The sequence below is a fragment of the Sesamum indicum genome, linkage group LG10 (genome assembly GCF_026168435.1).
Source record: "Sesamum indicum cultivar Baizhima isolate 11 linkage group LG10, ASM2616843v1, whole genome shotgun sequence".
NCBI lineage: Eukaryota > Viridiplantae > Streptophyta > Magnoliopsida > Lamiales > Pedaliaceae > Sesamum > Sesamum indicum.
The window spans coordinates 20,425,547-20,439,446 of record NC_142666.1 but is presented as its reverse complement, the minus strand read 5'-3'; the positions used below and the strand labels follow the sequence as shown (position 1 = coordinate 20,439,446).

At 37.1% G+C, this 13,900-nt stretch overlaps 3 protein-coding genes across 3 annotated transcripts; all 3 read right to left on the bottom strand.

Annotated features, from left to right (window-relative positions):
- Nucleotides 1–51: 51 nt before the first annotated feature.
- On the bottom strand, nucleotides 52–3,189 carry LOC105171410 (uncharacterized). Its single transcript, XM_011092512.3, has 2 exons — nucleotides 789–3,189; nucleotides 52–702 (listed from the first exon to the last, which is right to left on the bottom strand). The coding sequence occupies exons 1-2, from the start codon at nucleotides 2,865–2,867 to the stop codon at nucleotides 262–264; spliced, it is 2,520 nt and encodes an 839-aa protein (XP_011090814.1). The 5' UTR covers nucleotides 2,868–3,189; the 3' UTR covers nucleotides 52–261.
- A 2,749-nt stretch (nucleotides 3,190–5,938) lies between these two features.
- Nucleotides 5,939–7,791, bottom strand: LOC105171409 (P-loop containing nucleoside triphosphate hydrolases superfamily protein). Its single transcript, XM_011092511.3, has 2 exons — nucleotides 6,680–7,791; nucleotides 5,939–6,249 (listed from the first exon to the last, which is right to left on the bottom strand). Exon 1 carries the CDS (start codon nucleotides 7,630–7,632, stop codon nucleotides 6,691–6,693), a length of 942 nt encoding a protein of 313 aa, XP_011090813.1. The 5' UTR covers nucleotides 7,633–7,791; the 3' UTR covers nucleotides 5,939–6,249; nucleotides 6,680–6,690.
- Nucleotides 7,792–8,118: 327 nt separating this feature from the next.
- LOC105171408 (mitogen-activated protein kinase 15) lies at nucleotides 8,119–13,219 on the bottom strand. Its single transcript, XM_011092510.3, is given in 11 exon segments — nucleotides 8,119–8,596; nucleotides 8,599–8,832; nucleotides 9,243–9,403; nucleotides 9,529–9,630; nucleotides 9,771–9,982; nucleotides 10,070–10,225; nucleotides 10,333–10,482; nucleotides 10,604–10,663; nucleotides 10,799–10,926; nucleotides 11,095–11,503; nucleotides 12,606–13,219. Coding segments are annotated over 11 exon segments (1,686 nt in total). The 5' UTR covers nucleotides 12,630–13,219; the 3' UTR covers nucleotides 8,119–8,546.
- Between the last annotated feature and the right edge of the window lie 681 nt (nucleotides 13,220–13,900).

Genomic DNA, 13,900 nt, shown 5'->3' with positions numbered 1-13,900 from the left:
ATGTTAGTAAAGGAGTATCGGTACTGACAAATGTTCTATAACAACATAGCATGCAAGAAAAGAATGCCGTCTGACTTTGAGATTATCAAGAGTCAGAAACTTAAATATTTTATTCAGCTTTGAGATGTACATCAATTATTAGATATATCAAGCAAAAGTAGAACAAAAGAATAGGCCTGCTCTATATGTGCTTCAGAATTTAAAAATCAAACAATGAGCTTAACTTTCTTGCTTCTGCATCTGGAAGATTATCTCCCTTGCTTATATGGGAACACATGTATCTTCTTCCAGCAACTTCATTGCTGTTTCAACAAGTGTGTGCATTTCTACTCTGTGCCGACAGAGGCCAACAGTTCCAGAGAAAATATTAAAACTCTCCAGCTCCGAAGTTGTCTCCATAACAGACTCGAGCTCCTTCTGGAGTCCCAGAGTCTGAAAAGTTCGTACATTTGTGTTATTTTCTCTCATCATCCAAATAGCCAACTCTATCGTGTACCTTCTTATGCTTGGAACTTTTATTGATGGATACTCATATTTCTTCAGAATCAGGAGAAGACGATGAGCCAGGTCGAATTCTCTAATTCCAGCTTTCCTGAACATGGTTTCTGAGTCTTGGGAACTCATAAATTTGAAAATGCATGATGCTGCTCCAATCATTACCTCCTGCAGTTTGTTCTCTTCTTTCATGATAACTTCAAGGATCTGCAAGAAAGGAATTGTTAGTGTGAAACTGTATAAACTATGCTAATTTTTGGTACAAGTCATAAAAATTGTTCATATTTACTTACAGTAGGAGCTGCAGCAGTTAGTCCTTTTAGTTGCTGAAAGCAGTCGCCTCTACTGTAAGCACATAAATTCCTCAAAATTCTAGCTGCATTTATGCGGAGCAAAGGAGCTTCCAAAGCTCTTATCAGATTCTCATTTAGCCTTAACTTCAGAATCCGTTGGCATGTATTCTTACTTTCCAGTGCCAGCATAGCTAGTGCTTCTCCAGCGACTTTTCTGACATGACTCTGATTTTCCGGTATCCCATCATTCAAGAAAATGTCGAACAATACTTTAAGAACTCCTCCTGTGCCCCCAATCCTCTCCGTTGCATCCTCTTCTATTGCCAGGCTTGTTAATATTTCTATTCCCAGTATTTGCAGCTCCGGTTGCTTTTCTCCGTGTCTCAGTATATCTCGGATATAGCTAATTGTAAAAACTATCTCTGAAATCTCTTTCCTGAGTTGCTTTCCTGCATCACCTGAGGTACTGGCCAGCATCTTCAGAACCTGCAGAGATCGTTTCACTGTCACAATCTGAGACGGAGTAGCCGTTGGATGCCTCAGTAGCCTCTCTTCTGCATGTATAAAGTCGATAATTTTCGGCAAGAGCCCTCTTGTATGGCCAATTTTTCCACAAATATCATGGTCACGAGCAAGTTTCTTCAAAATTTGAAGTCCCAGATGATTGAAAGACCAGGAGCCATAGTTTTCATTATCAAAGATAATTCTCTTCTCAGATATCTCGTCGCATGCTCCATTGTGGCTCCGGCTGGCATGCAGCAAGGACGATATCGATTCCAAGGCACCTGGGATTCCAGCAATCCTTAGCGAGTTCTGCCGTTTACCAGCCAGTTTCAACAAGATTTCTGCGGCTGAATACCTGATCTCTTCTTCTTCAGAGTCTTTCCAGTTCAACATCTCCACCAATCTTTCCATCACAGATAAATTGATCCCAATCTTCTGGAGAGTATCTTCAGAAAACCGTGGACTTGTGGAGAATTTCCTCAAGATTCTTGCTCCAATCAGCTGCTCATCAGGGGAGTTAGAATCCAGGAGTTCCATTGCAAACGAAACCATGTCCATTTTCAAGCCATCAAAGACGCTCCCGTTGACACATTTCGAGTATGCATCATAGAAAAACCTCCTGATTGAGATCAAACCAGACTCCCCCAATTCACACTCTTTGTTCACAGAATCCAGTAGCCTTCTAACACTGACTTTCCATTCCCAGTAGGCTTTCTCCAAGAGAAACAGCAGTGCCTCAGCCAAGGCCAACGAATAGAATATAATCAGAGCAGATTTCCTGTTCCTCTTATCTGAATCTCCCTTTTCTATATCCCCATAGTTTCGGTGCACGAGCTTAATCAGAGACAGAACTACACAGGCCGTGGCAGAAGCTAGTTGCAGCCAGTACAAAAGCTTGCTGACATTTCTGGATATAAACACCCATGGTGCATAAGGAAGAAGAGGGACCTCAGAACTCATCCACGTTCGAGTAGGCATCCTCTGCCCATCCCAATTCTTCCAGCTCGCCTGGTTTCCACTCCCCGATATCTCCCTGCGCTGGTTGCTGCCTATTCTGGAGGGAACTACCGGCCTACAAACCGCCTTCACCGTCTTGATGATGAAGTTTGAACTCGACTTAATAGCACGAAAGCTGTTGATCCCAACATTAGTAATGGACCATGTGGCCTGATGCTGCCACTCAAGCTCATGACTTCTGCTGAAAATTCGAGTCCCTTCAATTAACAATATAACCGTAATGAACCAGAAGTCAGTTCTATCAAGAGTGATGGCAAAACCACCGAGTAAAACAACTGTAGCCCAGATAAATCCTAAAGTTCCAATCCCAGATGCTGCTTTTTCCAGCACAGCAAGACGGAGCGCGAAAAGTGTCAGCTTTTTCTCCGGAGCTCTCACCGATGGCCTGATCACCCCTGCAGCATTTGTGGTACTGCTCGTTTTAGCATCGATGCTGCTAATCTGGGGCTCGAATATCGTCGGGCTGATGCTCCCGGCATCGCTAAGCTTAACGTTGAGCTCAGATATCTGCAGATGGACACTGCCTTCACTCTCCATGGGTGATGCCTTGTGATCCATTCTGTTCTTGGCCAAAATATGGGAGGTAAACTGAACTAGATGAATTGAAAACTTGGCTTGAGAAGTAGTATCAATGAAAAAAAGAATTCTTGATTGAATCAGGGAAATCAAACTGACATGAAATGAGAAGAGCAGCAGATACAGAGATCATAAATTCTTGGATGAATAAGGGAATTGTTGGGAGGTATATTTATACGTATATAAAATATAAACAGGAAGAAACTTGAGCTTTGGGGGCACGTTTTAGGATGTGGAAAAATGAGGAAAGTAAACTGTTAAGTTGCGTCTCTTTTGCCTTTTTTTCTTTGTGTTTCTTGGCAAGTTAGTTTTGTTTGCTGTTTTTGTTTTCCTTTTGTTGTTTGTTTCATCATTTTAAAATGTCTTGTCAGGCTGCAGCCTCTTTATATCCCACATGTATTTTACTAGTATATATCTATGGTATATGTAGAAAAATACGTACATTTTATCATACTCTATACGAGAAATAGATACAAAAACGCGTCAGTAATCATATGAAACACATCGTACTATGTTTCTTGGAGGGTTACTCAAAAAAGATTGAAAAAAGCCTCTTTTTCCCATAACAAAAAGGCAGTAAAGCTCTTCTTCTTTTTCCCCACACCCCTTTTTACTTCTTTTTTCTTATTTAATCAGCTTTGTATCATTAATGTTGTGAATTTAGTATTGTAATCCAGTCCCTGTAAAATTATGAAAATTCAGAATTTCATTCTGAGATACTTATTACATGAATATATCTCAACTTTTTCCTTCTCTTTTTTTGAATTATTTAAATTTTTTGCATAACACAAAGGTTAACCACCGAGTGAGAGAAAATCAGAAGTAATATTTGAATAATTTGACTTTCAATTTTAGTAACGCCATGGATGTTTAATCATTCGCACCCAAATGGGATCGATATAGAATTTAAATTAATTACAGAACGTATATAATGTATTCGTTATATATAGTATAAGGAGAGTGATTGAGGATACGCAATAAACTTAAAATGTAATTATGGAATTGAAACGAATTCAAAAAAAAAAAAAAAATCAACTATCAAACAGGTTGTTTCCGCGTGTGAACGCTTTTTTCTTTCATATACAAATTGTACTCTTTTTTTAATTCGATCAGCTGATGATGATGGTCGTTAGTGATTTGTTAGAATGAATGATTCTTCGCCAATTAAGTTGTGATTACTAGAATTTTAATCATCATTAATTAATCAAATCGTAATAGTTTTGGATTAGGCAGGAAATGATTAACATGGATGAGTATGATTAGGTGTATAGGAAGTGTTATTAATGCGCAATTTGGCTGGATTTTATGGCTTGCAGGGTTGGGTAATAAGATGTGTTTTTGTGTCAAGTTAAAGGCTTCTTATTTCCTCCTATTGCTTTGAGTGTAAGAAAATGGTTTCTGCTCTTCTATGGCCTTATTTTTAGGGTTTGTGTATAGGGCTGTCAGCAGTTCATAGGCTGTTTGGATAATTTTGTTCTAAATTTTATTATAATTTTTATGTTTATATGACAATAACTGAATTTTAGAAATAAATTCTTGAAATATTTTAATAAAATAAAATTGTAAAACTTATAAAATTCAACATGATCATATTTTTTTTAAAACATATCATTATTTAAAAATAAATCAAGAACTTGGTATGGCTTTCTTAAGGGACTTCCGAGCTTTCGGTATCATATTTTCATATGTTATATAAGCTCTTTTATTAAACAAAAATTATCAAAAGTTTTATAGTTTATAAAACTCTCAACTACATTACAAAATATTTTAAAAAACTTATAAACTCATAGAGACGATGACCAATTCCTTTATAGATATTTAAATTTTCTTGAATTAAGAAAAGAAAATGGTTAAATTGGATAAAGTATTTTTAAATTTGGAACAGAATGTCCACTTTCTGGAGCAGGTACAATTTCAATTAATTAATCATATGTGATGAGGCAGCTCTAGCCACTGGCAGGAAATCCAGAGATATAAGGAGAATCTCAGTACAATGATCCAAGTGGTAGCAAGCATTTGCACATATTATTTTGTCCAAACATGAGAATGTATGAATAATTGCTACTTGTCTACCAACATATTAAATATTGTAGTAAGCTACAACGTTTGTATTTATTGCTTTAGTTGGTAATAACATACACAAATTTGCAGAAATAAGCAAGCACTATATTGTCACAATATTTCCTATTTTAGATGTACTTTTGGTTTCTACCTTTTTTGTCAAATTTCCTTGAAAAACTTTGTAAAAAGGGACTAAGGTGGAAAAAAGAGATTATCAGGAAATGAATTAGGTCTCAATTTCTCTCAACCTTCTTTCTTCTTCTTCCATCTCCCTCTCTGTTTCTGCAATTTATGTGTTGAATGTTACATATATGATCTGGGCATTACCACATTATGGGTCCCACATGATTTTATCAATTGCAACTCTTGCAAGATTGACTTGTACATTCTTGCCCTAATCAATGACTTATACCATGTGACCTAAAATACCAGGATACAGATATAACCAGTTTCTAGAGGATTTGTAGAGCAACTCGTTGATGATGTTGTTCTTACTTTGTTGTTGACTTTTGCTTAAAACTTGACGTCCCCGCCAGATTGTGGAATGAAATGAAAGGTCCTGTCTTCCTTCTATCCGTCGTGTATAAAATTTACATCATCTGTATAAAGTTTTTCAAAGAAAATTCTATACATATTGTGTAAAATTCAGAATAGAAGATCTGGTTCAACTCAGTCGCGCATTTTCAGCTCAGACAAAATTTTATACATCCATATTCCATACTGTACATGGCATCCATGGTTGGTGAGGATTCTACATTCCTCTGTATATAGAGATCAAGATTAGTATTTCAAACATGCCAGCCACATACCCACCGGCATGCAAAGTCAATGTATAATTCTATCAAATAAACAACTCAAGTTTCATGCAAGTGTCAATATTTCTTTTTTTCTGTCTCATTAATATAAAACATTAAAATCGGGTGGCGTCCAGTCCAAATCATGACACCTAGGTTACAATTAGGCAGTATGCATGCAGTTCAGGACTGGCCATAGAACTCAAAAGGCATCAAACTTTGATCTGTGCCATAGTTTTTCTTTATGTGTTATATCAAGAAGTCGCGATTTTAAACACAAATCAACTGTATCCAAAAAAAATGAAGAATGAGACTCCCACCATCAAGAACAATGTTTTTCTTGCAGAACTTCAATCTAATGCATCACAACTGCTTACAATCCCTGGTGAACTCAGTGGCGATTCCTGTGCATCTCCCAATATGCGTGTTTCACCGGGTTTTCTTCGTTTGATGCACATATTTCCAAGATGTCAGTTAATGGTCTTTCATTTTATGAAGAGTGGTGCATCCTTCAAAAGAAAACACAGAATTGAGCACCTTTGAGAAACAAGATGAAAGAATTATCCAAAGAGATAGGAAGCGTAAATATATGACACTAAACAATTCATATGATCACATTGTATGTGAAATTTGAACTCAGATACACACTGCCAGCATTGACTCCGGAAAATATAGTAACCTTACTCTCTGGCATCACTACTCTATGCAACCAAGGAACATTGCTCCAATTAAATTATAAAGGCGTAGGTAACTATTTATAATCTCGTTCAATGAATTATTAAATGGACTCATTAATCAACTGTTTCACATGAACAAATACCACAAAGTAAAATGTGTTAATAACAGATGAAGGAGAACAATAGCATTACAAATCAGTTTCAAAATTATCTCCAAGAAGTTTGAAGCAGGAACTATACTGATCTAATCACCAAACTTTACCTGGCGTTTATCTAAATCACTGCAATCCTCTGCTGCACTTTAGCCTTCTCGGCATCAATAATGGACTCCAACAGCTTCACCGAGCCCTCCAAGTCACCTTCTTTATTCACAACCACATAATCAAACTCCTTCAAATGCTTCAGCTCTTCCTTAGCTGACGCAACCCTCATGAGCAAAGCCTCTGTCGTCTCCGTTTTCCTATCAATCAATCTCTTCACCAGAGCCTCCTCGCTCTCGGCCACCAAAAACACAAAAACTGCACTATTTCTCAAGATCCTTCTCAGTGTTGCAGCACCCTGTATATCCACTCTCAACACAATGTCACACCCTTTTGCCATGTACTCCCTAATCTGCTGCTTTGGAATTCCCTTATAATCACCATACACCAATGCATACTCCAAGAGCTCATTTTTCTCAATCATTGATAAAAACTCCTCTTTGCTCATAAAGAAGTAATCTTTACCATCAACTTCTCCAGGCCTTTTCGCCCGGCTAGTTGCAGTAACCACAAAATGCAACTCTTCCCTAACTTCCCTCAATCTTTTGATCACAGCATCTTTTCCTACACCACTAGGACCGCTGATCACAATGATCAGAGGGTTCGGGGCCGGGACTATGGGTTGAGAGCTAAATGCTGAGCCCAAGGAGGCTTCCAGGGCCCGAAAAACTTCGGCCCGGCCCGCATAATCAGGGTGTGGAATTGGCACCACTGTGGGCGTCTTCGGGTCATCCATTATGGAATTTGTGGTGTTTTCTGAAACAAAGCTATGTGAATTTACCGAGACTTTTCTTTGGAACCCTAATCTTTGGGTCTTGGAATTCGACGGATGTATCGGACAAGAGCGCGAATCACCGAAAGGGTTCGTGAATATTGGGGAAAGGAAAAAAGGCTTGTGGTAGGATTTTGAAATAGAGAAGCAGAGCCTTCGGAATAGCATTGAATGTGTTGGCATTAGCAAAGCACACCGTTCAAGAATAATTCAACTTCAACCAAATCCTGGGAGTAACAATACGAAATTTGATGTGGGTGTCAAGTAAAACCAAAGATTTTTGCCGCCAATTATGAGATTAGGGTTTATCTGATTTATTTCTTTTGCTTTTTTAAGCTTTTTCTCGTTATTTCTTCTGGGTTTAACTTGGTTTCAAGGATTTCATGGGCCATGATTTGTTGGACCAGGCTTTGTGTCAGCACTGGGTTCAGTAAATTACTCTAAAAATGGGTCTAATTCTCAAATATGTTCTTTGCATTTAAATTTCAGATTGCATGATTTATTGTTCTTTTTTTTACTTTTCATCATCTTTGCCGAAGAAAGAATTAGCAAAAGCACATCAATGCGTATTGTTAAACATAATAAAAGCAGTCAGTTCGTGAGTTTACCGCTTGATTTCCTAACAAAGAGAAGCAGTAGAGTTATTCCCCTGAGTTCTTAAAGCAGGGATGATCAGCAAACGTCAGTTGTTGAATTACACAGTAATACAGGTATGATAAACAAGATCACTTCAAACAGTTGTTATAACAAGTCATGGAAATTAGGTAGAATCAACCAGGATCAAAAGATATTTCTGCTCTGCCTTCACACTCTCTGCAAATCTCTACTAATACACGAATCCCTGACTATCATTGCTTTTGGCAAAGAATCCGTGCTAGGTTATAGACTTAAACCTGTAACAAGAAGTCATCTAACGAGCGATGAGAACTGTAACACTTTAATAATCCAGAAGAGGGTAATGCCGAAATCTGTCACAAATTTGAATTTACAACTGACCAACTAATCTTGAAAGAGCTCGAAGATGACCCATTCCTTTAGTTGCGTGCTTGACTTAGCAACTTAGAGTCCATCCCTGTCAGCAGTTTTGTTTCATGAAGTTAATAACAATGCCTTCCAGCTGCACCTTGAGCAGCAACTTGCTGGCAGCATATAGATTGGATTTGGGCTCCATCCCATTGGACCTTCAGTGTTCTTCCCCCTTTAAATTCTTGCAGCTCGGGTGCTTTCTCGGGTAAGAAGAGCTAGGAACAATATATTGAGCTGGGATACCAAGATTCCTTGCCATATTTCGCTGGTCAGTAGCCTCTATTGATGCTGCTGCTGCTCCACAATTGTTATAACGCAAAACTGAACCAATAACCTTGCCTGGCCTTGCAGCTCCACCTGCCGAGATCACCATTGTTATCATAAAGTACCAAGAAGTAGAGATGCTCTCCTAAAAAGAGCATGATTGGCCAGGGAAAAGGCAAATAATATACTGGCAACTTTGGCAATTAAAACTGTGTGGTGTTCCATACAGTTGTTAAACTCATAAAAGTTGGTGATTACTGGAATTCTTCAGAAAAGTAGCATACAGTGAGCTGGCTGGTTTCATTTGTTCAGAAGTTTGGAAGTAACATAAATATTTAATTTGTGAGCCTTCATGAACCTGGAATCTCACATTTTCATTACATCAGAGAGATCCTATAACAGTAGTGAAAATTTACAACAGATATCAATTGCCAAGAGAATATAGTCTCTTGGATAAGATATCAGTAATAAGTTAATAGCTGTATTCAGTCAATTCAGAATACCTTGAACATTTTGAGGAACTTGGACAGGAAATCTTGTCATAGGTTGTACAGAAGACCGTCCCACTTGTGGTTTCTCAACTTCTTCAATGGAGCACTTAGAAAGATCATTGGCAACATCAATCATACTAGGGTTGGAGCTTTCTGAATATAATACACATGGCCTGTGCCCAACCAAAATCTTAGTGGCGCTATATGCAAAAGCATTAGATAAAATGGCAATTTCACTATTTCTGCACTATAACTCAAGATGCAGCATGGGGCGAAATTGAAGCACTAATGATCTTACCTAGGCAAAGATGATGAATGTTGTCTCTCAGGTGGACCGGCAGCTCCATTTCTGTAATGCTCCTCAAGATATGCAAATTGCTTCTTAAATTTGTCAACGGCACTGTACAAAAGGAGAACAAAATGAACAAATTGAGAAAAATGGCAAGACGAATAAATTCACTGATCTGGGAATCATGTCAGAAGATGTGAAGAGAACGACGAATAATAAAGTAATTACTCATGAAGTATCAAGGACAATACCTAGGGTACATGAAGCCTGTAGGTTCAGCTCCCTCTAAGAATTCCTTCAACATCTTTGGGTGATATTCTAGAATCTCTCTATATATCAACTCTCTAACATCCTCCTTCGTAATCCTTCGCCTTTCAAATTCAAATTCCATTTTAGTAACTGGTTGTGCAGAAGGTTCTCTCTCCACTCTAGCCAAGTTTCGGAAGTATGGATCTGCAAGAGCCTGCCAGTACACAACAATAACTTTTCAACAATTTTAAGTTACAAAGAAGTGCCGATATTCAAAAATTAGAAAGTTAAAATACTTGACCTCTTCTGCAGAAGGTCTATCCTTGGGGTCAAAAGCAAGCATTCTTTCTAACAAGCGAAGAGCAAGGGGGTCAGCATTTGGAAATTTGTACGTCAAAGGGATCGGCCTCTTTTTCCTCATGCTACTTAAGTATCGCCGAGCCTTTTCATTTCTTATCTGTCACATGGCATGATAAGAATAAATGACAAAGCTAACATCATTTTGAAATTTGAAGTTCTGTTTGCATAAAGAAAAAAGAAAAAAAGATCATCACATGCACACACCCTTGCAATGGTTTCAGGAGGTGGAGTTCCCAACAGATCAGTCATGAGGTCTAACTGGTGAACAACATTCTTCCCAGGGAATAGAGGTTTCCCAGTCAAAAGTTCAGCGAATATGCAACCAATACTCCAAATGTCAATTGCAGGGGTATACTGTAAAAGAGACCATACCAAAATACTTGTTACAAGTATACTCATTATTATCACAAAGGATGGATGCCGATAATGATAATCACAACCAACACAAATAATAAAGAGTCAAAAGGGACTGTACCTTAGAGAAAAAAGACCCACACAATTCAGGAGCTCTATACCACCTTGTTGCAACATAATCCTATAAGAATACCAAAGATGAGAAATTTATTCCCTCTTTCAAGTGCACAGCAGCTTCACGTGCAAATGAGCAGGCCTAATCGGTCTAAAAGAAATAAAATAGTGTGTGAGAAAATAAAGAAGAAAAACACCATACTGTCCAAAATATTGCTGTGGGAGTATCATTGAAGGCCACCCTTGCAAGACCAAAATCACAAATTTTTAGTTTGCAGTCAGCATTTGCTAAGATATTTTTTGGCTTCAAGTCCCGGTGGAACACATTAGCTGCATGGGGAAAAAAAACGATTTACAAGATCATACAAAATCAGAGCAATCAAGTTGAAAGAAGCATAAATGTTTGCATATTCTGCATCAAGGAAATAAGGTGCAACTGGATCAAGTAAACACTGAGAATGAATGGAATTATATTTGTAAAATTGTAGTAATTTTTACCTGTATGTATGTATTTCATGCCTCGAAGAAGCTGATAAAGAAAGAATTGGTAATGTTCTGGAGTCAAGTCATCATTTGCCTTAATGACCTGATGGAGATCTGATTCCATTAGTTCAAACACCACATATATGTCCTTGAATTCCCTTCGAGAAGGAGGCAGCAAAATGTGTTTGATCTCAACAATGTCGGGATGACGAAGGAGCCTAAGAAGCTTAATTTCCCGGAGAATGCGTGTGGCATCAGAGACATGTTCAAAGATATCGTTTATCTTTTTAATTGCCACTTTTTCTCCAAGATGGGTGTCATACGCAGAGCAGACAACACCATAGCTACCTTTGCCAATAACTTCCTCAATTCTATATCTGCTTCCTTCACCATATTCTGTGAAGAAATCTATTTCTGCAGAAGCCTGCAATTAAATATAAGATACTTTATTGTGTGGAAATGAACAAGACAATAATCACCTCCATCCAGCGTTCTCAGACAAACTTTTCTTTTGCCAAAGTATCACAATTTTATTCTGCATTCACACAGATCATGAAGGGAAAATCTAGAGAATTCAACTTGTTCAAGTCATTGAGACGTATAAAAACATGAACACTTCTTTATTCGCAGAACAATGTGTCCATGATACAGCTCAATATAGTGATAGAAAAGTGTCCAAAAGAAAATCTTTAGTGGAAATGACTCTGAATTAGATAACCACCTAAAAGGTCAAAAATCCCAGCCAAAATAAGACTGCGTCTAAAAATGAAACCAAAGAGAAAAGGCAGGAATAAAAGAAAGAGAAATTAAATATTTCATTTACGCCACTGCATTTGTCAGCAGTCCATGGTGCTTAATAAGACATGCTAGTCATCAATAAAGACAACAATGCCACATTCTTTTACTAATTGTATATCTTTAGAACCATATCCATTCCAGTTTGCCTACCCACCAGAGAACTTTTATTGATCAATTTCCAACCTCAGGCACAAAAGCATCAAGATTTCTCAAGTTTCTCATATAAACTTATCCATCAGAAACTGACAACTAATAACTACAATTCATCACAGAGCAATGCAGAGAAAAATCTAAAACCCTTATAGATCCTTCAAATCATGATGATCTTTAAGTAAGACGAGATGCACCTACAGCATAACCATAGAGAATGGCCTAAGTTAAAAGAGAACAAAAAATTGACAACTTGAACTTAAAAGACTATAGCAACCCAAGGAAACCAACTTCTACGAACTCAAAGCTCCGGGTATCTGCTCTGCTTCTTGAATGCCCTTTGAACTAAATTGTATTCCAAATATCAGAAACCACAAACCAGGTTTTTGCACAAAGATTGTCCTCCAAGGGCCCCTACTTGATAAAATTCACATATATATGGGAAGACAAAGTAAACATTTCAACCCACATTCAGAAATCAATAACGCAACGCAATAAATCATCCACATACGAGACCCACAGACCATTTAATTATTATGTTTAAGCGATTATACAGCTAAAAGCAAAGATAAGTATACCTTTTTTCTCTGATCAGGCTGCATATTTTAGCTAAAAAGCATCCAAAATGAGAAATCTACACTTAATACGTCGCAAGATTAGATCACATACAAACCAAGAAATGTTGACTTTTCGACTGACGACTCAAAATGTATTTTGGATCGGAAAATGAAGAGAGTTCAAAACATGTAGAAAAGAGAAATTTAAAGAAATCCCAGATGATATTTTCAAACGAAAACGAAGAAGTTGGTGACAAAAGGAAAGAGTTGATTCAAGAAACTGTCAATAACTAATTCTTTTGAAGATAAAATGGAAACTTCAATGGGGTCTCCAGAGCTGAAGACTTCCTCTGTCAGTGTCAGAAGATATTTCAAGGGGCTGAAGTCCGTATGAGGAATGAATGAAGACTTGCAGCTGGAAAATGGGACTCCCCCTAAATCGCCGGCGATGATGTCCAATGCAAAAATATACAAAAAGACAAATGAGGAGAGGAAGAACTACGCCGGTTGAAGGTTTAGAGAGAGAAGGATTCAAAGCAAAGCGTGTAAGCAGTCTCAGATCCTTAGAGAGAGCGAGCTTGGAGAAGTGGTCTGTGCTTTGTACACCTTCAACTTGGAATTGGGACAAAACAAAAAATGAAATGGATAATATCATTTCATCCCAATTAATAATAATAATCGATCATTTTTTTAAAATTATACATTTAATTATATTTTTTTTAATTATGCATCAATTACATAACAAATATATATATCATTTATCTGGATGGAAGATTGATAATTTAGGGTGTGCTCCTAGGTTTAATTTTGCATTCTGTTTTCTTTTTTGATTTTAGTTTGTAGTTGTGCATGTCCTAATATTCTTTAAAGTGAATATTAAAATATCCCCAATTATAAGTGTTTCATTTTAAATGAATTAACTCAAACGGTATACAAACTTAGTGACAAGCACATACCACATTTATTAATTATATCGCATTTAGTGGTCAAATATTTTTTTATTAAAAAAAAAAAGACAGAGAAAGAAAGAAGTGTCTGAAATGAAGCCATATCCATAGCCCAACAATTGTGAGTTGTGATCATCAACTCAGCAATAAAAGAGATGGGAATAATAAATTATGAGTTGAAACTTTTTGCATGTTACTCTAATCATTTCTTTCTTTCTTCTAACTATATTATTTTATCTATCTTTAGTTTTTTAATAATAATAATAATAATAATAATATAGGGATAGTTATATCGTCGTCTCCCAAAATTTTGATATAATTACATATGAATTTTCTGTAATTTAAAAAATTATATCTAATATTTTTGAC

Bases quoted from the DNA above. Each gene is read 5' to 3' on its own strand.
- LOC105171409 (XM_011092511.3), bottom strand. From the start codon at position 7,632: ATGCCAACACATTCAATGCTATTCCGAAGGCTCTGCTTCTCTATTTCA.
- LOC105171410 (XM_011092512.3), bottom strand. From the start codon at position 2,867: ATGGATCACAAGGCATCACCCATGGAGAGTGAAGGCAGTGTCCATCTG. The intron at 703-788 runs GTAAGTAAATAT...CCTTTCTTGCAG, and splicing joins TAACTGCTGCAGCTCCTACT to ATCCTTGAAGTTATCATGAA.